This window comes from Anomalospiza imberbis, chromosome 1 (assembly GCF_031753505.1).
Source record: "Anomalospiza imberbis isolate Cuckoo-Finch-1a 21T00152 chromosome 1, ASM3175350v1, whole genome shotgun sequence".
Taxonomy (NCBI): domain Eukaryota; kingdom Metazoa; phylum Chordata; class Aves; order Passeriformes; family Viduidae; genus Anomalospiza; species Anomalospiza imberbis.
This window is the reverse complement of record NC_089681.1, coordinates 1,560,547-1,584,501: the sequence shown is the minus strand read 5'-3', so window position 1 is coordinate 1,584,501 and position 23,955 is coordinate 1,560,547. Positions and strand designations below refer to the sequence as shown.

The 23,955-nt window shown below is 46.0% G+C and overlaps 1 protein-coding gene and 1 long non-coding RNA gene across 7 annotated transcripts in view; one reads left to right on the top strand and one right to left on the bottom strand.

Annotated features, from left to right (window-relative positions):
* The window catches only part of ADGRB1 (adhesion G protein-coupled receptor B1), a 280,695-nt gene that overhangs the window by 121,657 nt on the left and 135,083 nt on the right, over positions 1–23,955 (top strand). For 3 of the 6 annotated variants that reach the window (XM_068176008.1, XM_068175930.1, XM_068175704.1), the window contains exons 4-8: positions 7,395–7,502; positions 13,592–13,756; positions 15,600–15,773; positions 19,329–19,493; positions 21,654–21,818. In XM_068176008.1, coding sequence (XP_068032109.1) covers positions 7,395–7,502; positions 13,592–13,756; positions 15,600–15,773; positions 19,329–19,493; positions 21,654–21,818 — 777 coding nt within the window. Of the gene's footprint in view, positions 1–7,394; positions 7,503–13,591; positions 13,757–15,599; positions 15,774–19,320; positions 19,494–21,653; positions 21,819–23,955 lie in introns of all 6 variants that reach the window. The other 3 variants (XM_068176081.1, XM_068175784.1, XM_068175859.1) reach the window with 2 other exon arrangements.
* Positions 6,196–7,635, bottom strand: LOC137464699 (uncharacterized). The gene is made up of 2 exons (XR_010994384.1): positions 7,385–7,635; positions 6,196–6,756 (listed from the first exon to the last, which is right to left on the bottom strand). It is a non-coding gene; the product is annotated as an uncharacterized lncRNA (long non-coding RNA).

Below are 23,955 nucleotides of genomic sequence, written 5' to 3'. Positions count from 1 at the left end.
TGAGCTGGTGAACGTCCAGCACTTTCATCCCCAGTTCTTCAGTTGCTTTAAGCTGTGTTGAGAGGGCCATGAAGAGGAAAAGCCAACTGCAGACACAGCTCAGCTCAACAAATGAAAGCAAATGGATGGTTGTAATTATTCCCTTCTTTTTATTTCAAATTCAGAGTAGAGAATGTTTGATTAACTCCTCTGACTAGTCAAATAAGTAAGGAAAGTTCAACTGTCTTCAAAGGCTGGGAAGTATCTCCTGATAAGGGGGAAGTTCAAATAAAGGGACATAAATATATTCCCCTAATAAGGGCTAAAATGATTTCATGCATTTTTTAACATTTCCATAAATTTAAAATACGTTGCAATTAGGCTTAGATTTTTTTTTTTTTATTAATGAAACCTGGTATATTGAATTCCGTCTCCTTGCTGAATTCCCTATGAGGTTTGCCCACACCAGGGATGTTTAATCCATGTCTCCCATGCTTGGTGGTGACTTTGCAGTCATGACTCAGGTGTGGCTTGTGGCAGGGAGAGTAGGAGTGCAAGGACCTGGAAGTTGGTCCTGAAAAGAAGTCCAGCTGTAGGATTGGGGTGTGCCTGAGTGGAGTTGGAGGAAGGGCCACACCAGTCTTGGTGAACAAGGTGTGAAGGAAGAGATGGGAGTGGGAGAGGGGAATCTGCAGTGCTGGTCACTCTTTGACCATGGGAACACGTGGCATAACAAGCAAAAAATCTCCTTAATGTGTCCCTCCTATGCTGGATAAACTAGGGGGGACCCAGTTTCCCAGATTCTCTTTGCAGGATATCCTTCCTCATCCCTAACCCTCTTCCAAGCTGTCCATGGCACTTGTTTGATTCTTCTGCAGGCCTCTTGAAGTGGTAAGAGGGGGAAGATCCTGTTTTCCAGGGCCAGCCTCATCAGCACTGAGCAGGGGGTGTAACATCTTCCCTTGATCTTCCCCAGGGGCAAAACTTTGGTTCTTCATGTTAGAGCTCCTGAGGTTGTGGTGGCAAGGAGTGGGATGAGGTAGAGAGCCATAGAGACTGGGTTGGATTTCCATGGCACGGAGTGCAGCAGTGAAGAATTAATCAGTTTTTACTCATTATTTACTTCACTTTTTCCAGAACATAACAATCAGCAAAGCCAGTCCTAAGTGCAAAAAAACCTGAAGGGGCTATGTTTCAATAAATTATTTCACTTGTCTTCCTGTCCTTTTCCCATTGTATTTCTTGTCAATTCTTCCTCCAAACTGCAATGGGATTAGTTCATTTCAGATTATTTGGGAAGAAGGAATTTTAAGCTCGGTGGAAAGTCCTAGTTTGGAAGGAGAGTACACACACAGAGTTGGGCAGCACAAACTGATTTATTCCATTTAAATAAATTAATTGTCCCAAGACCCTCTCTGCAGACAAACTGCTGAGCTACATTTTGATGTTTTCATGCTGGAAAGGATTTGAGGGGATATGTGAGCAATAAATCTTTCCAGAAGAGTTCTCCATGCACATCTTGAGGTCTGTGTCCTACTTCAAGATAAACCTGTGTCTCTTTATATCAGAACTGTTCACTTGGCTCTGAACTTGCCTCTCAGTGAATCTGTTCCCTGTTGCCTTTGCCCAGGAAGATGCACTTTTGACCCCAGAAGGGTTTTTAATTTTCTTGCACATATCTTTTCCTTCTCTTTACTTTGATCTGCACCAAAACCTAAGAGGATTTAAAAGTAGAATGGAAATCCTGTTTTAAATGTGTCACTGTTATTTTCATATTGACTTCTGCTCATAGATTTGTTAGGGATGAGTAGAATGTTCATTCTTTCCCTGTAACTGTTATTATTCTAAGTGTTCATTATAAGCTGCAGTTAAACAGATTCTAAGTATTTATTTTTTAATTAAAAGAAAAAAAAATGAAGACAAATGAAAAAAAAAAAAAAGAGCAACTGGCCAGGAGAATAACTTTATCTTCATTTTTTCAGCATTTAAGCAGCTTGTAATAATACCTGACCAGCTCACCAGCTATTGTGGAATAGCTGAGATCTTAATTTTCAAGTAGGAAAAAAAAGTAGGAAAAATATATTTACCTTGAACAAAGGGCCATCTGTAATCCTGATAAATCAGCAGAACAAAACAGGGATGAGTGCTCTGATATTTTCCTCTTTGCTATGGAGGTAAATTGAAACTTGTCCACTGAGAAACTGCTGGCTAAGCAAGTTGGGTTAGAATAACACAGACATCCCCACCACCTTCAAAACAAGGATAAACCCATCTGTTTTCTTTAACTTCTCCTTTCCCACTTCTGCCAGTGTGGCTCAGAAGCTGGTGAGTGATTAGCAGGAGTGTTTCAGCTGTTTAATTGGATCTCCAGCCTCTGGGGCAGGTTCTCAGAGTGCTGATACTCAGCTCCCTGGAGTTCTGAGAGGAACTTTTGTGGAAGATCTTTGAGGGTTTAGTTGTTTGTTTTATTTTGCCAGGCCATGGCAAATGTTCCAGAGCTGTCTTGTCACACAGCTCCTCCCCCAGGTGGACCTTGCCCAGGTGGGACCTTCCAGAGCTGCCCCCAGGTGGGCCTTTAGCAGGTCTCAGCATGCAGGAGTGGGAATGGTAGGAGAAACCTCTCAGTTTTTCCAAGAGCTGTGACTTGTGCCAGCCTGATCACCAAAATGTGGGTGCAGACACCTGGGCCCCAGAGCTGAGTCTGAACACGTTGTCTGGAGGCCACAGAGGTTAAAATCAGTGCACAAGGGTGGCTGAATGACTCTACAGGTACCATTTTTATGTGGTCTTTGTGCTTTCCCACTCGTTTGGGCCACCATCTCTGCTGTTTCATGTGATAGTGTCTCTTGCTTGATGATCTTCTGGCTAAATTTCCCCAGGGATACACACCCAAGCCCACCAGGAAGAAAGCCAGGTAAGTTTTCCATGGGCAAAACCAAAAGCTGTGAAATGCTGTGGAAAAACTGTATTGAAGACTCATCTCAGACTGGGAAGGAAACTTTGTCTGGTAACAGAAGCTTGGCTTAGGCAGAGCCTTTATTTGTGGCAGCTCAAGGAAAACACAAAGTTTATTTGTGGCTGAAGGAAAACAAAGTTTTTGTTGTAATTCTGATTTTGCCTTGGTAAAGGACTTGGTGATATCCCCCTCTCCAGCACAGAGATTTCCTCCCTCTGTTAGATTTGGGCAGAAGCTGCTGTTTTGTAGAGAGAAGGAAAAAATTGCCAGTCCAAGTGTGGTGGGAGCTTGCTGTGGAACTTCCCAGGTCCACCCACTGTGGATGGAAAGGGACCTGCTCCAGTGGCTCTTTTTGGCTGCAAGGTTCTTGAAGCTGGGTTTGCTCGCAGCCTGGCAGGCAGAGGGTCCTCACGAGGATGGACAACATCCAAACCAGAGGGGAGATCTCACAGCCCTGACCCCAGCGTCCGAATTCAGCAGTGCTGGAGAGATGTAAGAACAATCAAAGATGTGGGCAGCCTGCATGTATTCCTGGGGAAGGAGAACCAGCAGAGGAGCCAGCTGAAATCCTGCCATCCCATCTGGCAGAGGCTGCAGAACCATCCCCAACATTTATGGATCTGCAGATTGGGAAGCCACAGCTCCCCACGGCTGGGAAAGAGGCGACCACATCCTGATGTCAGGTGCAGGAGTGTGACACCGGTCCTGTCGTTCCAGGCTGGATTTTCAGTTTCCAGCAGGTTCAGGATGTAGCTCTTCAGCTGTTAGTGCTGTGAAGGAATGCATGTTCCACATGACATTCCCAAGGCTGAGCTTCAGTCTCAGTCTCTGCTGCCCCTGATTCTCTTTTTTTTTTTTTTTTTTTTTTTTTTTTTTTTTTTTTTTTTTGCTGCAACCACGGAGCTGAAATATCCTGGGCATGTGTAGGAGCATCTTCATTCCCTGCAGGCCAGGCTAGAACTCACTGCAAGCTGGAAGAGCTCCTCTAGGTACCTGCTGCTGCTGCAGAGATTTTGCCCTGCCCTCTTTTTTACTGGTGGTTCAGGCATTTCACATCTGAGACTTACAGATCTCCCCCAGTGATGCTTTCACAAATTTCAGATGTTCAAATTGTAATGCTTTGGGTGCAGTAATTGCAGTATATCCAGTGGCCTCCAAAATGTGCCTCTTCTCCATACTCTGAGATTTTGGGGTTTAGGGGTTGTAAGTAATTCTGTACTTTTCAGTTTTACTCTTTAGCAGCCAATAGATTGCCCCAAAACTCCATAGCCACCATATTTCCTTTCAGTTTTACTGCACAGAGATTCATTTGAATGTTTTGGGTGTTTTTTTAATAATCCCACTTATAATAATAGTTCCAGTTTTTGCTCTGGTTCATCCCTTCATTCCCACCATCACACCTTGCCTGAATAATTTTCTTGATCCTGCTATTTGCGTTGCCTCTCCTGTTTGGGGGATGAGTAGAGCGTGTAGCTGTGGTGAGACATGTTTGGATGTTAAAACCTTGGCCCACAGCACTTCAAAATCTCTGCCTTTATTTTATTTTTCCTTTGGTTGTGTTGCAAGGTGCTGTCTGACACATTGCATGTTCTCATTAGAAGTGTTGGTCACCTGCTTCCTATTCCCACTCCTGCCAGCACTGATCATCCTCCACATCCACACTTGAGCTGTGTTTTTTTCAAAATCTCATGTACTTGCCTCTGCTTGCAATTGAAACATCCCTGATTGTTTCCAAAAGCATTTTCCCTCTATTCCTCCTGCTGGCATTGGAAAGCTGCTTGGGTTTTCCTTGCCATTTTCACGACATTTACCCAGCTGGGATGTAAATTTGGTCTAGGTCTTCCCTTAATTCTGGAATTAGTCCTCTCCACTGAGCCTGCTGTGGGAAAAAGGCTGCTGAAATCCAGCCAGGTCCCTACTGCCTTTAGTTTTTGACCTCCACCCCATAAAATTCAGGTGCCCACAGCAAAGCAGCACTTGCACCAACTTCCCTGTGATCTGGAGGAACCTGCTGTCTCCCTGCTTTGTTTGGAGCCAGGATCGATTTGTGCATCTCTCCAGGGAAACTGTCCAGGTTAAATCTTGGCTGTGTTCTGTGTAAATGGAGACAAACTGGCTTCTCTGCACATCCTTTTCCAAAGGGGAGGAAGGCTTCCTGCAGCAGTGGGGCAACCCTGGCAGGGGGGAAGCTTGGGAGAAGCTGGAAGGGTCGCTCATTCAGCCTCTAGGCCTGATTTGCTTTAATTAGCATGAGAAATAACAGTGCAGATTTGACACTCCTGTCAAAGAGCAAAGGAAATAATTCAGTCCTTCAAGACTGGGATATGTCATTAGGAGATGTCAGTGACACGGGGGCCAAATAATTGGTGAGAGGAGGTTCAGGGTGTTAGGCTTGCAGTTAAAACTTCTATTTTGCTGTTTTATCTTTCCTTCCCTCTGTGCTGCCTCCTGTGTCTCTGTCCATCTGTGAACACTGACTGCTTCTGGGATATTCAATCCCAGGTTTTCCCTGTCACCTTCCTTGCTCTGGGCAGGTCACAAAGCCATCCAAGCTCCACATCTCCTCTTTGATGCCCAGCCCCACTTTCTCCTTCCAGCCTAAATAAGTCTGTGGGAAGCCCACGGGATGTGATGCAGATGGAGATTTTGTGTGTTCTTGTGGTTTGTGAGATTTCATGGAGAGGACTTAAATTGGAGCAGATGAAAGTGTGTGGGGATAACCAGGAATGGGTGGTGGGGATGTGAGAAGTCCCAAATATGGGAATAAGTTGTCTCCTAACAAACTCAAAAAAATGAGTATTGGAAAACTACTTAGAGTTTGTCTTTTTTGAACTGAATCTCCCACAGGAAAGTCCCATGATTTTTAGTTATAAAAAGCAAAGGGTTTGAGACCTTTCTATTCCAGGAAAGAGCTGACAAAAGCAAGGTGTTTGCAGATTTCAGGATGTTTGTGGTCCTGATGTCAAGCTGTGGGTATCTTTCCCTTGAGGATGGCAGGTGGGTGACTGCCCCATCCCATCCCCTCCAGCCAGCAGCCAGCTGGTACTGGGAACATTTGGAGGAGTCCATGTGACAATTCCTCGACTCCTCAAGTTCTGCTTTCAGACAACAGTGATGGTAAATAATGCAATTTCACAAACTCTCCCATGATCCAAACTGCTGAATATAAAGCCTGGCTCCTGGCAGGGACTCTCTGAATCATTCCTCTGCCTCCTCTGCTTTCCTTTTTTGGATGGCAGTAAAGACTCCTGCCACCACACTGAAGCTTCATTAACCTTTATTAATTTTCTCAGGGTTCCAGGATCAAATTTGTCACCATTTCAACCCTTGGCAGTTCATACTTCTTGAAAAGATGTCTGACTGTTTTGCCTCCTTGGGGGAAAAGATCTTCTGTCTGGTACTTGCTGTTTGGAAACAAATTGGCTGCCAGATCACAGATTACTCGGGCTCAGCTCTGCTCTCTGCTATTCTGTGTGACTCCTATGGAGTCAGCTGAGCTCTCCTAATTTACAGCAAGCACTCCTGGTGGATGGAATTTGATTGTTTTTGCTGGGTTGTTTCCCTCTTTGCTAGGAAGGGAATGTGTCAGGGTTTACAGCATGTCCAGTAATACAGACAACAGAAATTTTAGTTTTCCCTCCAGCCAATTCAGGGCTGATCTACACAGGATGAAAATGAAAAACTGGTGGAGCATGGGCTTGGAAGAAACAGTTAAATGCCTTTGATTTACTGTGGATGTATTATTTACCTTCTGAACTCCACACCATGGGCTTCACTGGGAGATTTTCAGTAGGCCACAAGGGTCAGGAGCTTGTCTCTCACTCAGAAGGAAAAGTTCCCAGTTATAGCCCTGTTGGTACTCTGCTGAGACCAGACTTTCATCTCTCCTTGTTGCTGGTGGCAGGGTAAAGTCCATGAAGGAGACATTCTATTGAGATGTCCCTTTCCTTTTGACCTGCCCTCTCCTGCCTGCTCCACCCAGCGTTTTCTGGCTCCTCTACAGGGTATTTCTAGGCAGGTGCTGGTGGCAAGGCAGAATTTCCCACCAAAACCATCCTGCCAGTTACCACCATAAATCTCAGAACACCACTAGGGATGGTGGGATTCAGTGCCAGCACGTCTGAAGAGGATGTATCCTCCACAAGTGCAGCAATGAGTGCAGACACCCTGGAAAACCACTGAAATTAATTAAACCCCAGACATAAGGGATCATACTCTGCATGGTCCCAAACTTCACTCAAAAAGAAGGGGTTGAACCACCAACCAGCCCAAGCCTTTCAGGCTGGTTGATGCTGAAACCTCAGGGAAAACTGGTGGCCAGGGGTGCTGGGGTTGGAAAGCAGGTGGTCATTTCAGGGGAACGTCGCAGGTCGCTGTTGTTAATGCGTGTAACCTTTGTAGTGAAAGATCTTGCAGAGTGAACCGAGGTGTATTTACATGACCCATTACCTTGCCATAGCCAATGGACGCTATAATTCCAGAAGCCAATCGCTGAGGTCCACAGATAACAGAAAGCGAGAGGACCCTGACGAACTGCAGCACTACGGGTACCCTGCACCTCAAATAGGTAAGCTCTGACCTCCCACAGCGGCCTCTGGAGCTGGGACACTGCTCTGCTCACTGCACTGCCCAGCTGGGCTGGGCTCTCTGCACTGTTTCAATGACCCCTCCCCAGCCATCTCCTTCCCCCCAGGTCAGTGTGGGGGGACGCTGCCCCCGTGTCATCACACGCTGAACCGATGGTCATCACCCCCTGTGTTCCCATTCCATCACCCCACGGGGTTTTGTGTCGTCACCGTTGGCCAGAGAAGGCAAAAAGGGACAGACACAAAGCCCTGACAAGACCATCCATCCCACAGAATGTTTTCCCATCACCCTGCCTACTTCTGAGTCACTGCTTTGTCTGAATTATCCAACCATACGTGGTTCATGAAGCCAAAGCTGACCTTGGTGCAATGCAGCCCCTTGCTGATGTCCATGTCATGCCTTCCCATTGGCTGTGAGAGAGGGTGAGCAGGGCTTGGTGGGGACAGAGCAGGATTGGTTTCCTCTGTCCCTGGGTCTTTAGTGCTGTGTGAGGAGTTGTCTCCAGTAGGTTCTGCAGCAGGACCTTCCACCCTTCTGCCACAGAAGGGGAATGATGTGTAGTAATATCAGACAGCACGATCTGGGAAGATGGGGATGAGTTCGACCTAGATCTTTGCCAGATCTGATCTGCCCCATCCCTGGAAGTGTTCAAGGCCAGGTTGGATGGGGGTTTGGGCAACCTGATCTAGTGGAAGGTGTTCCTGCCCATGGCAGGGGTGTTGGAAGTAGATGATCTTTAAGGTTCCTTCCAACCCAAACCATCCTGTGATTCTGTGATTCAGTCTGGAAAGGTTTTGTGCCCCCCCTTCGTGCCTGTGTGTCGTGGCAGGATCTCAACACACATCAGGGGTCTCAGGCAAAGCACAGTGTGCTGAACCTGGCCACAGGTTAAAAATCACTGCCCAGTGACCATGGCAGCATTTCATGCTCTAGAAAGGCTTCAAAGAGGTGATTTGATTAGAAGTGAGGGAGGGTCATATTCTGGTGTGGGTTACCTGTGCTCCACCCAGCCCAGGAGGACTTTGCCACTGTGCAGCATCAGGAGCCTGCGTGGTGTAGAGTACCTGGGGGTGACTTGTTGGGGTCGTGGTTTTCAACACAAAGTAGGGGACAGCCTCAATTTCCTCTCTACCCTGCACAGACTCTGCTCCCTCCACTGAGAGCAGCTCCACTGCCTGCAGGATGGATCCCTGGAGTCTGGTAGAACCTGCAGGAGAGGGAGGACTTTTGCACTGCTACAACGTGAAAAGCTGAGCTTAATCTCTCTGTCCAAATGCAGAGGAAAGGAAGGCACTTCAAGGCAGGCCCCTGTTGTTCCTACTCTGCCTGATCCCAGGTGCTTCCCTAGAGCTCCTGTTCTAGCTTGTAACTCAGCCATCAGGTTTATAGCTTGGCCTTTCTTCCTGCTGTGCAGCTGGGTGCTGGAGCTGGGCTCAGTGATGTCTCTATCACCTCCCTGCCATTGTGGCCACTGCTGTAGCATGGCTGGCTTGGGCTATGGCATCCCTGAGGGCAGCATGGGCTGGGAGATGTGCATTGTCCTGCTGCAAGCTTCCCACATCCCTATCGCTGTCCCAGGTTGAAAGGAAATCAGGATGGAGGAGATGTAGACGCAGAGGGTCCAGAAAGGGATTAGAGGGAATTTTTAGCTGAGGATGCGAAGCAAGCCCACAGCTTTCCTTTGGGCACAGATTGTACAGAACAAGACATTTCACAACTACTCAAAACCTGGAAAAAATGAAATACAGAAATCAGCTGATGTCATCCATAAGGACTGTGGATGAGGGGACAGCCTTGGCCAGCTGAAGAGCAGCATTTTCTCCTGCCAGCCCTTCACATGCCTTGTGTCCAGGTCCTGTTGGCCCCCAGGCTGTGGCAGGGCTGTGCTCTCAGCCAGGGTGCTGCTGGCTGCCCACATGCCTCTCCCAGCAACAGTACAGGAGCCAGATTCAGCCCAGCAGGTCCCTGGCATGGACCCTCCTGGCTCAGGAGGACTCTGCCAGCAGCAGGATGTGAGCAGGGAGGCACATGGGGAGAAGTCAGACTGACAGACCCCCAAACTGAAAGGGCTTCTGGCAGAGGGATGGCAGGAATATGCTGCTCCATTAGTGCTGAGGGAAGAAGAGTCATGGAGCAACTGCAGGCACTGATGGGGACACTTCAGCCAGGAGCTGGAATGATCCTGGATTGCAGTGCTACATCCCCATGGATTAACACCCAGCCTGTCTCATTCTGCAGCACCTGCTGGACCCTCTCCATCTGCTGCACCTGGATCTGTGGGAGCAGCAAGGGCCATCTTCCTGTTTCAAGTGGGGTGGAGAGCCCTGAAAAAAATCCTTTGGGACATTCCTGTTAATCACCAAGCTACTCTGGGGCATCACAGGACTGATCAGAAGTCAGTCCTGCTGAGATAGCTGCCTGCAGGCACTGGGTGATGATGCAGGGCAGGGCTTGCCCCTTCCCCTCTGGAGATGAAGACAAATTTGACTGAAGCCACTCTTCTATGAACACAGGCTGAAAGATTTTGGTGTGTTCAGCCTGGAGAAGCAAAGGCTCTGGGGATAACTTAGAGCCTCTTCCAGTGCCTAAAGATTCTCCAAGAGAACTGGAGAGGGACTTTGGACAAGGGCATGGAGTGAGCATGGACAAGGGGCAATGGATTTAAGCTGAAGGAGGTAGATTTAAATTTGGTATTAGAACAAAAATCTTCATTATGAGGGTGGTGAGACCCTGGCAGAGGTTGTCCAGAGGAGCTATGAATGCCCAATCCCTGGAAGTGTTCAATGCCAGGTTGGATGGGGTTTGAAGAAACGTGGGATAGTGGGTGGTGTCCTTGCCCATGGCACGGGGTTGAAATAAGTTACCTCTAAGGCTCCTTGCAGCCCAAACCATTCCATGATTCTATAATCTCTGGCAGGTTGAATTAGAAAGCAGCACTGAGCTGGAATAGGCAGCTTTCAAACCCATAGAGCATGGTAGACATCTTGCCATTGTATCTAAAACCAGAGTCAGAATCCACTTCTGGGATGAATAATTGCAATATACTTCACTCAGTAATTTGCATTTGCTGCCATTTGACCTACAGGAGTGCAGAAATTCTTCTCACTCATGGTTTTGGTGATGGGCATTATTGTGTTTCTCTTGAGTAGAGATTGAATTTGTCTCATGCCTGTGAGTGTCTCAGAGCTGGGTCTTGCTTGGTTTAAAAGTTAGTTAAATTTGTGCAAGGTTTGAGACTAGGCTGGACATAATGTCCCAGTGGACTGAGATAAAGTGCTTGGTTCAGAATGACACCAAGCCCAAGGGAGTCACCAGCACTTAGAAAGTAAACTGCATTATAGTTTTAAAAGCCAGGGATTCGTGCAATGTGAGGGACAATAATGTGAGGAGATTTACCTCTAAGCACAGCTATTTCTGCTGTGAAAGGACAAAATCCAGAAATAATAAAGAGGAAAGGGGTAGGGAGAGGTGGGATTTGGTTCAGAGATGCCATTCATTCATCCAGTGGCACATTAACTCTTCTGAATATGGAGACTGCAAAACCCCAGCCAGGTCTGAGGGGGAGGTTGGTGGTGTGGTGGGTTCTCTACGCCACGAGGTGCTGATGGAGGAGGCTCCTGTGTCTCTGCAGGCTTCCCCTGTCCCACCTCTGTCCTCCCAGAAAGATTTTGGGACCCAAACTTGGAGTGTTTAACTACCAAAACCCCCAGCTGCCTGCTCCTGAGGGACTGGGTGCTGCTGGGTGCACAGCTGGAGATGTTGCTCAAGATGCATGGAGAAATGCAAAGGCACCAGTGGTTCATGGAGCATCCAGGCAGGCAAGGGAGCAGGAATGGTTGGGATCTGTGGGCCTGAGAGGGATCTGCTGGAGTCAGGGATACTCTGGATGGCAAAGGATGAAGTGAAGGTACCATAAATGTAATTTGCTGGAGGTGAGCTTGGAGCATGGCAGGACTCTGGCTCTGACAGAGCTGGATGTTGGAAAGGCAGGAAAATTGCCATGGAAATGCAGATCTCTCTTTACCAGAAGATCTGATACTTGTGAAACAGGACATGGGACTGATGTTTTCCTGGAGCCCCAAAGCCTCAAAACACACAATGTCTCCTACACATCCCAGGGGGAGACCAGTGGTCCATAGCTTTCATCTAACTGGGACCAACTGGGCAGAATAATGAAACAAAACACAAAAGAAAATTATTTTGAGCAACTTTGGCTTAATGAACAACAGCAGTTGCATCTCATGATAATCCTTGCAATGGCACAGATGAGGTAGGGAAAGATTGATCCTCACCTCCACCTCTTTCTGTGTCCAGACAATAAATGAAGGAGTAAAATTCTGTCAATTTTACAGCAAGGACAGGTCTTCCTCTACACTTTTTCCCCTCAACACATATTAATTCAACAGGCTCCAATCAGTGGGTGTATTTTTAATTCCCAGCTGCCGGAATGACAGGAGACATTCAAAGCAGATGTGCTGAAAAGCATGACACAAACCAAACAACACAGATCACTACCAGAAAAATCCCAAAGAGCAGATTGATGAGAGCCACAAATGCTTGAAATTTCATTGCATGTGGCAAACAGTAGTAAATAAATAAAAATATAAATATAAACATAAATAAACAAATAAATATACCACCTTGAGGAAAAACCCAGACATGAACAGTTTTAGCCAGTACTGGGAAATGTGGTGGTCACCAGCCTTTACAGTGCCCATCACAGTTCCTGCTCTGACATTTTCATGCAGCTGGTTTATAACCCTCACTGAGATCTCCAGGTGCAGAGTCTCTTTCCTTCTCCACGTTGCAGCCCGATAGTTTAATGCAGAATCCTCTTCCCAGCTTTTTTAGGGAATGGGGGGGTGGTGTGGGATAGCACATCCAAGCTCGCTGGATGACCCTTGGAGTCATATTTGCCAGTGCTGTGATCCTTCTTATCACCTACAGTCTGCCAAATGCATCCTTTTGGGATGAGACTTGGGGCAGTCTGAGGTTCTGAAGAAATTGTCACGAGAAGGGATTGCCCCTCTGTTATGCTGGTGTTTATTTTATGCCATATGCCTGTGTTCTATACATACCAAACACTACATGCCAGGTTTATTATGTGTAATTATTAGCAATCCATGAAAAAATCCGAAAACCCAAACAATGCATGGCTTAGTTAAATAGAACAGAGCCAGCTTTTGTTTCCATGCAGGGAAGAAAAGCATTTTTCTTTAAGGGGTAGAATATAGACCATGAAAACTAATGGAAAACCATCCTTTCCCTGCTCATTTCACACTTAGGGTGACTTATTTGGAGGTTGTGGCTGCTGAAAGAGCCCCAGCAGGAATATTAGTGACAAAGGGAATACATCTCAGTGCTTTTCACTCCCATCAATGGGATATTTTTAGTTGCTTTTCCAATGTTGCCCCATCAGATAAGCAGTTGATAGAGACTGTGTGATGCCCTGGAAGAGTCATCCTTGTTCCGTGTCACATGCTCACAGCAGATCTCCACAGGTAGAGGAGATGCCAAGAAAACTTTCTGGGATTTCATCAGCTGACCCTTCTTAGGCGCCATCACCTTCTACTTTGTCAGCTCCTCCTCTGCCAATCTGCACTGGCAGGGGCTGTGAAAAGGCAGGGAAAGGACACTTAAAACACTCGGAACACTTGAACACTTAAAAGTGAACAATTTATGGATGCATTTACTCTGTCTAATCACTGTTCATACAATCTCTAAATGGAGGTTCCCTATCCCAGCTCACAAGGTTCTGAAGTGGCTATGCCACCTTCAGAGGTGGAGTTTGTCCTTCCCAATGACCTGATGCTTCCATAGCATCCTTTTATTTTTTTCATAATGTGTGTGTCCTACAGCTCTACACAGTAGCCCAAAAACCCCCTTTAGTCCATTCTCAATCTCACGTTTTCTCCCCAGTGCCCTCACACTCTCCCACCCATCCTTCACCCCACCTGCAGGACACATTGCAGCCTCACAGCTCTCACAACTGGCCAAGCGTAACTTGGAAACTTCTTCCCTGGAGATGCAAGAATGCCTCATCCTCACCTTGTGTTCCAACCCCCACAGGTGACCCTGCAGCAGAGGAGTGGTCCCCGTGGAGCGTGTGCTCGACCACCTGCGGGGAGGGCTGGCAGACCAGGACCAGGTTCTGCGTTTCGTCTTCCTACAGCACCCAGTGCAGTGGCCCTCTCCGGGAGCAGAGACAGTGCAACAACTCTGCCGTGTGCCCAGGTATAGGTGGCCAGCAGGGGAGGGAGATTGGCTACCTGTGGCGTCTCCACTGAGATATTTGGATGAAAACCTGGCATAAGTTACCCAGAGAAGCTGTGGCTTCTCCATCCCTGGAAGGGCCAGCTTGGAAGGGGCTTGGAGCAACCTGGGATAGTGGGAAGTGGTCGGAACTAGATGATCTTTCAGTTCCATTCCATTCCAAACTGTTCTATGATTCTGTAATTCTTGGAGGGAGATGGTTTTTGTTCCTTGTTCCTTCTCTTTACACCTTAAGGCCTCATACAGAGACTCTTGCTAGACCAAGCACCACAAGATGGGCATCTGCTTTGCATGGTGTGGACAATTCCATGCTGTCTGAAGTCCATGAACTCAGTACACCTGCAGGCAGGTGTCCTTGGGGGTGTTTCCAGGTCAGGAACAATTTTGGTGAAAAAATAAATTCTGAGGAAACTGGAGCCTATGAGAAAGATGGAGAGGGAGTTTTTACAAGAGCATGGCGTGACAGGACAAGGGGGAATGGCTTCAAATTGAAAGAGAGTAGGTTTAGATTGAGTGTTAGGAAAAAAATCCTTCCCTGTGAGGATGGTGAAGCCCTGGCATAGGGTGCCTGGAGAAGCTGTGACTACCCCATCCCTGGAAGTGTCCAAGGCGAGGTTGGACAGGGCTTGGAGCAGCCTGAGATAGTGAAAGGTATCCCTGCTCATGGCAGGGATTTGGAAGGAGATGATTTTTGAGGTCACCTCAAACCCAAACCACTTTATGTTTCTATAATTATTCAGAATAATTTTGCTGTTAAGCCAAGCATGTTATTCATTTCTCCTGACCAGCAACATCGTTGTTCAGAAACAATGCTATGATGGTGAAATCACCATCCACGGTGAAATCACCATCTGTGCTCTTTCCTGTGTTTCTTCCTCTGGTTATCTCTTATCAGGCGATATTCCTGGTGAGAATTAGTTTTTAAGCCCGTATCTTGACACTGGGGCACCAGTTGCTGTTAACAACTGATGAAGGACTGGAAAAGTCCCTGTTTATTTGGTTTTCTTCTTTTTCTGAAGGATTATTGATTTGGCATTAGCTTCTCTAGTAAAGCTGGAAGGGAGAAGTCCCTTAAGAGAGATCAAAGCATTCTTATAACATTTGGCCTCTGGAGATTATAGTGACTAAAATTCCGTAAATAACTTGGCCAGATTAGATTAGATTAGATTGGAGAAGATTAGATTAGTATAGATTAGAATGCTAATTAGATTCGATTAAAATCAATTAGATGTCTAATTCCAGGAGCTACCAATGATGTCTTGAGCACTGTTGGAGGATGTTGCCCCTTCCATTTTACCCTTCCAAGTCTCCATAACTTTTCCTCTGAGGTGTTACTGACCTGTGATAATAATCAGTAGACAGGTTGCATCTTTTCTGAAAGCCTTAAAATGTTGTAGTCTTTGAGGATTCGATGAGAAAATTTTGGGAGGGAGGAAAAAAAAATGCAAGAAATGACAAAACGATGGTGATGATGCTTCCCTAAGGGTAGTGGGGTTTTATTCCTTTCTAGCTAAATCCATCTTTTGCTTAAGAAATGCCCTGTTGGCTCAAAAATCTGAAAAATTAAGGTTAGCCAAAAGTCCATTGTGTTTTATTTTAAAGACTGGAAAGCAGCAGACACTTGGTGTTGATAGCAAAGCATAAAAATTACTTGATGTTCCTCTTGCACATTTTGGGTTGGTTTGTTCTCCAACTTCCCACACGCTACTCATTCCGGGTGAGAAGAAGCTGTGCCCTGAGGGCTCCTTCACTTCCTCAGGCCTACTATGGAAAAGAAAAGTCACTTCTTCTGCTTCCCTTGCAGTGCACGGCACCTGGGATGAGTGGTCTCCATGGAGCCTCTGCTCTTCCACTTGTGGGAGAGGCTACAGGGATCGGACCCGCACCTGCAAACCCCCCCAGTTTGGTGGGAACCCCTGCGAGGGCCCGGAGAAGCAAACCAAGTTCTGCAACATCGCTCTCTGCCCAGGTAGGGACAGTTACAGATCTGAAACCTCCCCTCCAGCAGGTCTCCCGAGCTCAGTTTCCCTCACATGGCTCATCAAGTTCTGTAGCTGACTCCAATGAGATTCTGAACTACCCCAAGGAGGATCCTGAGGAAAGGATTCATTGAAGAAGCAACCCAGAGGTGCTTTCTGGGGTTGTTCAGCTCAGAGATGTCTCAGGTTCAGGTTTGCCCTGTGTGATCTCTTGCAGGGGACACCTTACATGGGTTGGATCTGGCTGCCACTCCTATTTCCAAGACCATCTTAAGCTTCTCACCTGTACTCCCCACTGAATGGTTTAAAGTTATTTTGCCTGACTGGGTTTGTTGTGCTGGAATTAATTAATAGTTTTACTTGCTTGCGCATTAATTCAATGTAAATGCAAGTTTTCTCTGTGGCTGATCCTTCTCTGGGTGGTGGGATAAACTAAGAGACTCCTAATGGCCTCCCATGCCAAATTTAATCTTTTTATCTTTTCCCTGCCCCTGAATTTCACTTCCAAAGGCGTCTCCTTGAATTTTGCTTTGAAACATCAGAAAGAACCTCAAGATGATATTACTTTTACCACCTGGAAATCCACTTATGCTCCAGAGGCTTCTTTCCTCTGACAGGCCGTGGGTTTACAGCAGAGTCCCCTTTAATTTAACTCTGGGTGTCCTGGTGGACACAATCTGTACATGAGCGAGCTCCCCAAAACTCCCTCCCTATCCCTGGATAATGTCAACTGACATTTTTCCAGTTTAATGAGAATCATTATGAGATATTATTATGTCCCCAGAGGAGGAGAGGGATTGTGGGAGGGAGGAGAACTTTGTGAAAACAGTGAGAAGCCTCCTGGCATTTCCCATCGAGTTTTCACTCCAAGTAACTATCCTTGGATATTTGGCCACTGTCCAGAAGACTCAACTTGGAATAAGAACCTCCCAGACACCAAATTGACTCTGTCATAAAAAGACAAATTTAAGAAGTCAGAGCTGGCATTGCTTGGGCAATAAAGCATACCCTGAGTTAACATTGATCCATAATTAATTTAAATACAAATAAATACGCGACTGAAACAGCGGTGGAAAAGACAAGCAGCCCAACTGCAAGGCTTCAGCTCTAATTAGTGCCACAAAGGCAATCAGCGGCTTGGCAGCGCCAAATGAGCGCGGTGTTGGGGGAATCATTGAAGCACAACAATGGGTGTTTGACACCCCAGACACTCTCAGTGTTTATTACTACCCTGCTCTGAGGATTTATGGCTACAGCTGATAAAAATGTTTTGCTGCAGGGACAACGGGGCCTTTGTTCCTCCTGGGCTGTGGACAAACAGGCTAGGCCCCACATCCTAGGCCACAGGCTAGGCCCCAAGTCCTTGGAAAAGGGAAAAAGGAGGAAGACAATGCCTTCACCACACAATGAACATTTTTGAGAGACTCCCACTGTGGTGTGACCATGGCACCAAACAGTCCTTGGCTGTGGCTGTGATGGGAACCCCTCAGCATCCTGACCAAGAAGCATCTTTGCATCAGTCCAAGGTGGCTGAAGGGGCAACACAGCCAACATTGTTTCTCCTTTTTTAAAAACGTTTCTTTTTTACAGCCTGTGAAATTACAGCCTGTGAATAACTACAAGGAAATTACCTGCTCCCAAACCCCCATTGAACGACAAAACTATGGATTGACTCCTTTATTTTACCATCTCCAAATACTTGCACTCCTGATAAGCTGCCAATCACCAGCAGCAGGGAGGGTGTTGGGAAAATTCAACTTTCTTTTGATAAATGCAGTTTTTTGGTAAATGTCACATTTAATGTGGTGAATGCAGTCTCACTTTTCCAACACAGGGAAATGTTAATGGGGGGAAGACACCATCATTATTAGGAAGAAATTCTTCCCAGTGAGGGTGATGAGGCCAGAGAAGCTGTGGCTGCCCCATCTCTGGAAGTATTAAGGACCAGGTTGCACAGGGCTTGGAGAAACCTGGGATAGTGGAAGGTGTCCCTGCCCATGGCAGGGGAGTAGAATTAAATGATCTTTACCTTTCCAGCCCAAACCATTCCAGGATTCTATGATTTTATGATCAGTCCATAGAAAGTTAGCAGCACAGCCTTCAGTCAGAAAAACCACGCTAATTTCTACCTGGTAGGACCTACTTTCTGGAGTTTTGGATTATTTCCAAAGAATAATCTCCTGTCAATCACTGTGTTTCACATTTTCCCTCATTGCAATTGATAGGCACTGGCACGAAGCCTTGAATTTATGCACAATAAAAACATAAATTTTTGGATTGTTAAAAACAAGCAGCTTTTGGAGGTACCTTTATGCCTGCCTGATTTTGCACACCTTGTGATCCCTTTTGAATTAACAGTTGCTCATTTAGATGCTTTTAACATTTTTTAAACTGAGTTTGCAAACATAAAGCTTCTCAGTTGCAATGGAGATTACACAGGGCTGATCAATTCCTTGCAGATTACACAGGGGACCAGTTGGAATTTATTTTTCTTGGACAGACAAGTAAAGCAAAAAAAAAAAAAAAAAAAATAAAAGAGCTGCAATGTGATTTGAGCCAGAATTCAGACTTTTCAGAAATTCAGGTTGTTTTTCCCGAGTGAGATCTAGCAGCTAATTAGATCTAAACAGAGCATGATGACCACTGTTAATGAGAAAAATGCTCCAGGAAGAGCAGACTGGGTGATGGATCTGTTGATCAGGGACCAATTAGGGTGTAACCACCACACTGGGGAATGCTTCAGTCCATACCATGATAATAAGATGTATTTCTGTTTCTCTCCAACCCTGTCCCTATCATAATCTCCCTTGTCCCTCCCTCCTTCCTCTATTTAATTATCAAAGACACTGCTGGGCAAAACATCTCCAGCCTGTCAGAATTAATTCAGCTGTGAGAGAAGTACATTGACCACACACATTCACCCTGTTCCCAGTCTTTTGTTGGAGCACACCTTTGCTCCCACATTTCCCAGCCATGGAATGGTGGATTCCTGTCAATCACACTGTGATTTGAGTTTCTGGCTGTGCTTTAATGAAAAACAGAGCATTTGCATGCTTGAGAAAGTTCACTCTCCACTGCACTGCTCTGCTGAAAAATGGGTCCCTTAAAAAAGTGCTGATGGCCCCAAATGTGAAATGTGACAAAAATATGGTGATCCCTTCAAAGTGGTAATGAAAACATGAGCCACGCCCTCTGGTGTGGTGTTGTGTTGTGATTGGCAATGTTATTAGTTTGGACTTTCATGTTGGAATGTGGAATACCAACAATTTAAACTTTAATGGTATTAGGCAGAGTGTGGAACATAAAAATTGAAATGTTACCGCACTTGCATCCTGTGGGACTGTTGGAGGCTTCGGAGGGTCCCAAAAACCCCTGTTGCCACAGTTGTCCAAACTTTTTTTGATAATCTCTGCCCTCTTTGAAGCTCTGTGCCTCCGGTTTGATCTTCCCACCTCGGTCCCTGGTCAGCAAAGGCCAGAGGCTCTCGCCACGCGGCTCCTCCCAGAGGGAAAGATTTTCACATTCCGCTCGTTTTCCTTCTTTGGGCCACTCAGTGGACGGCAACTGGAACGAGTGGTCGAGCTGGAGCTCGTGCTCCGCTTCCTGCTCCAACGGGACCCAGCAGCGGACACGGGAGTGCAACGGGCCCTCCTACGGCGGAGCCGAGTGCCAGGGACACTGGGTGGAGACCCGGGACTGCTTCCTGCGCCAGTGCCCAGGTCGGTGACAATGCCTTCTTCTTTCTCTTGGCCCACCTTCCTCTGCAATCCCAGTAAAATGTTTATTTGGGGAAGATTTGCACCCTTTCCGGTGCATCCGGATCATTCCAACAGACCATGCCTGTTGGTTTTTGGTTTGTTTTTTGTTTTTTGTTAAGGTTGGGATTGAAAGTGTTCGAGACGATATTTCGTATTCAGATTTAAATGTTATTATTTATCTATATTACAGTCTTACAAGTTGTGAGTTTTACAGCATTCTACTAACAAGCTATAAAATAGTGAACTATATATTTCTATAAGGTTTTTTAAGGTTAAACTATCTAATTAAGAAATGATACTTAAATTATTTTCACTTTTAACCAGTAACTAATTACCTGAAGTCCGCAATGTGGACTTTTCGAACTAATTACAAAATACAACCCAAACCCATGAAGAAGAAGGTGAAGAAGAAGGATTAGCTACTGTTCTAAAGCAGGAATCTGTGCCCCTCAACACAAAAAACTCTTAGTATCCAAAGTTCCAACATATGCCAGCCAAAATCCACCGCTGGCAAGTGTTTCAGGAGACCCCAGAGAGGTGAGTGATTGCCCTCAGGGAATGTGTCTTTCTAACCTTAGATATCAGCTTTTCAGCATGAGCTTGAAAAAAACCCAAGAAAATATCAATGAAACCCTTCCCTTGCCTCCACAGGGATTCAGCTTCCCTCTTCTTTTTGTTTTGTCCCTCTCCTCCCACCATTTCAATGTTCCCAGTCATATTTCAAGCAAATGGGGGATCCTCCATTGTATCTCAGCTTTAAACCTTATCAGTGAGAAGGTCTGTCACAATAAAGCCTTTGTTCATGTCTGTGTAAGATTTGTCACTCACTTTACTCATCTGTGACCTAATAATGATGACAGCAATAATAGCAATAATATAAACAGCAGTAATAATAATAATAATAATAATAATAATAATAATAATAATAATTCCAACTGGAATTCATCCTGGTCTACCTGTTTCTTCAGGGGATCCAATTATCTGCAGTATTTAATAGAGGTGTTGGATTTTCCTACATGGTCTCAAGTAGATTTTGATGTTTAGGATCTCACTCTTTCTTTGCAACTTAGGGAGATATTTAAAGATGAAAAGGGACTTCAGAACCCCCTTTTAAGACAACCTTGTCCCACTGATTTCAGACTTATCTGTCAAAGCAACTCAGGTTATAATTTCCACTGCATAAAATATCACTAAATAAAGCACCAGGATTTGGTGCTACCCCTCTTGTGTGGTAATTTTTGTCTACTTCTTGGAGAAGGCATGGATGTCCCACCCTCCCAAAGGGAATTATTCAACCCAAGATGTAGTAAAAAGCACACTTAGGCCCTGTTCTAGTTCTGTCACCCAGCTGTTGTGGCACAGCAGAGGAGATGTTTCCCTACCTTGCAGGCTTGTTGTGAGGGCTAATTAACATTTTTATGGTGCTTTGATAAATGCCATTGTTAATGTAAAAGGAGCAGAATTTTGATAAATGTCATTGTTAACATAAAAGAAGTCACATTTCCACTGGATCTGGAAAGATGCTGGGAGAAGACACTATGGAATCAGACAACATCCCAAACCTTTTTCGAAGGCACGTGAAGCATCAGTGCAATGGAAACAGCTGGAGGGAGGTTTATTTGAGGTCTCTTCATGGTTTTTTTTGCCCAAGGGCTCTGCTGATCTCTTTAAATCCCTGAGCCAGACCTTCTCCGGGAAGGTCTATTTCCACACATGCATTGCACATTCCCAATGAACTTCAGATGTGGAACCGGCCTGGCAGATGTGGCTGCCAGGTTGAATCCCTGCCATGGGAAGAGTGTTCTGGAGCACAGCCCCAAATCTCAGCCTGAGGAAAGAGATAGGTCTGCTTTTGCAGAGCATGGAGGTGCTGAGGAAGAGCACAAAAGCACCCTTGGATTGATGGGGTGGGAATGGGAGCACTCTGATTTAATGTCTGTTAAGGATTAAACCAAGATCCAAAGCAGGAGACTTCCCTTCCTACTCACGCTATGTTCCTCTGCTCGCCTTTGGGTCTTGATTCCTTTTGTTGCAGATGATGTTTGGGACATAACAGGCTGTTTCTCCTCTTTTTTTTTTTTTTTTTTTTTTTTTTTTTTTTTTTTTTTTTTTTGTTTCCAGTGGATGGGAAGTGGCAGGCCTGGGGAGTGTGGGGCAGCTGCACTGCCACGTGTGGAGGTGGCACTCAGAGACGTGACCGGGTGTGCTACGGCCCCTTCTTTGGTGGAGAGACTTGTCAGGGTCCCAAGGAGGAGTACAAGCAGTGCAATGACAGAAAGTGTCCTGGTATGTACCGCAGACCCCTTGTGCTTTCCTTTGAATGAGGTGGAATTTTGGATTTTGGAATTGCTTCTACATCCTTTGTCAGAGATCTGAATGCTACAAAGGGTTGTAATCTAATAAAAACTTACCCATGACCCAGGTACAAGGTACCAGGTCTTGATTTAACTTTTGGAGAATCCAGTTCAACTGTGTTGGTTTCAGTGAATATTTGGTCAATCCCACCAGCCCTGCCTTGGTGGTTTCATCTTTTCATTGCCATAGAGTTACAAGAGGAAAAGAGGAAACTGGTAGCAAAAACTGGTATCAGAGTCTCAAGTCCATGAAGTTTTTGAGTACTGAGGATGCTGCATAGGTTTCCCACCCTCTACCTCTGGAAAGCCTGCACACCACTGAAAATTAAAAAAAAAAAATAGTGTCTGCATCTGTTAGAGCTTTACCCAAATCTTACCCTCCTGCAGAGTGTAAAAGCTGAATGGAGGGTGAGTGAGCTGTAAGGCAGATGAAAATCTGGGTTTGAATGTGAAAAATAAGCTGGAGTGAACATGTCCAAGTGGGAAAGTTTCTGTCTACCTCTCAGACTATACAGAGACCAAAAAAAAGGCCTGTCCACCATTTCTGCTTTCTTCCTCAGTCTGAGTTGAAGGGCCTGGTGAAATTGCTGGTGGGGAATCAATGACCTTTGTGATGTTTGCACTCAGATTGCATCGATTGTAACAGGCCATGAGCTTTGACTGAAAGGGTAATTAATTGTCAGAGCAGCTCAGTGAGAGACAGGAGAGATTCTCATGGCAGTACCCCAGCATTCCTACTGGAAAGGGGCATCTCCCTAAAGGACAGGAAGCAGCAGTTTTCATGCAGGAGTAATGGGGGGCAGATCTTCCACGTGGAGGCCAAGCCAGCCCCTCAGACTCCCTCACAGAGTGCTGAAGACAAAGACATGAAAGCCAAAGGACTTCAGCATGGAAGTTCCAGCATGTTCAGCTCGGAGATGACAGAGAAAGAGGCTGTGTGACAGCCTCGTCACTCTTTCCAGCTACGCTCTTAATGAAAGGCATCACCTCTCCTTACAAGCTGTGCCTCTCAATTAGCAGTGGCATGTGAGAATCTCTTCTAACTCTGCCACAAAGCTCTCCCTCGCCACAGAAAATCTTAGCACCAGGTTGTCTGGTGGTGTCTACAGAGTGAGGCAGATTTAGTTCAGCTTCAGTGTGTGCCAGCTGGGGCCCTGGCAGAACAAGCCCGATCTTTTCTTCTCTTTCCGCAGGGGTTGATGCCTGTGCAGTGCTCAAAAGGAAAAGGCAAGTCTCAGGCACTGGGGCCTGCCAGGGTTCACAGCCAGAAGGGTCTCGCTGCAGTTGTTAATTTGCAAGGGAAGGAAAAGGTGGGGAAACATCAGAGGCTAAAAATAAACCCGCTCAATTTGTTCTCCAGAAAGTATCACATGCTGGCATGATTTGATTTGAGCAGAAGAATTGAACTTAATTAGGTTAGTTATTAAAATCTCCCAGTGCAAATAGGTTACTCTGGTAAAAGGGATTTTGTTGTGAAGCAACATCAAAAAGAAAAAAAAAAAAAGAAGAAAAAAGGGAAGGATTCTCTCCTGGTCTGGGAATTGCTCCTGCGCTCACTGGCAAGACAACTCCAGTCAGTGTATTTTTAAAGAGCATCTCTGATCCACAGCATCCCTCAGTGGTCCCCAGGGACACTGCAGGGGTGACAAGACCAGGAAGTTTTGACAGGCCAGCGGGGGAGAAAGGGGAGGAGAGATGTGAACATTTTCCCTCTCTGCTTTTTCCTGTGCTCTGTTGCTTTGTAGCTGAGAGTGCTGGAAGCTTCCACACTGCAGAACCCTCCTGTGAACCATGGGACAATCTGTGACTGTGGTCAAAGCACGGGGACAAGAGTTTGGAAATCAGCCCCCTGCTCTGGGACAGGCTCTGTGGGTGACCAAGTGCTGTCACAACTGGGTTATTCAATCTCTCTGCCCCATGGCTCCATGTCAGCAGGCTGGAAATGAAATTGCCTCTTTTCCACCCCTGTACTGGCTTATCTGCAGAAGCCACAAGCTGTTGGCTCAGGGATGAGCCCTGCTCATGTGCAGAGCACAGCTGGGGTCCTGCTGCCCTCCAAAGTTCCATCA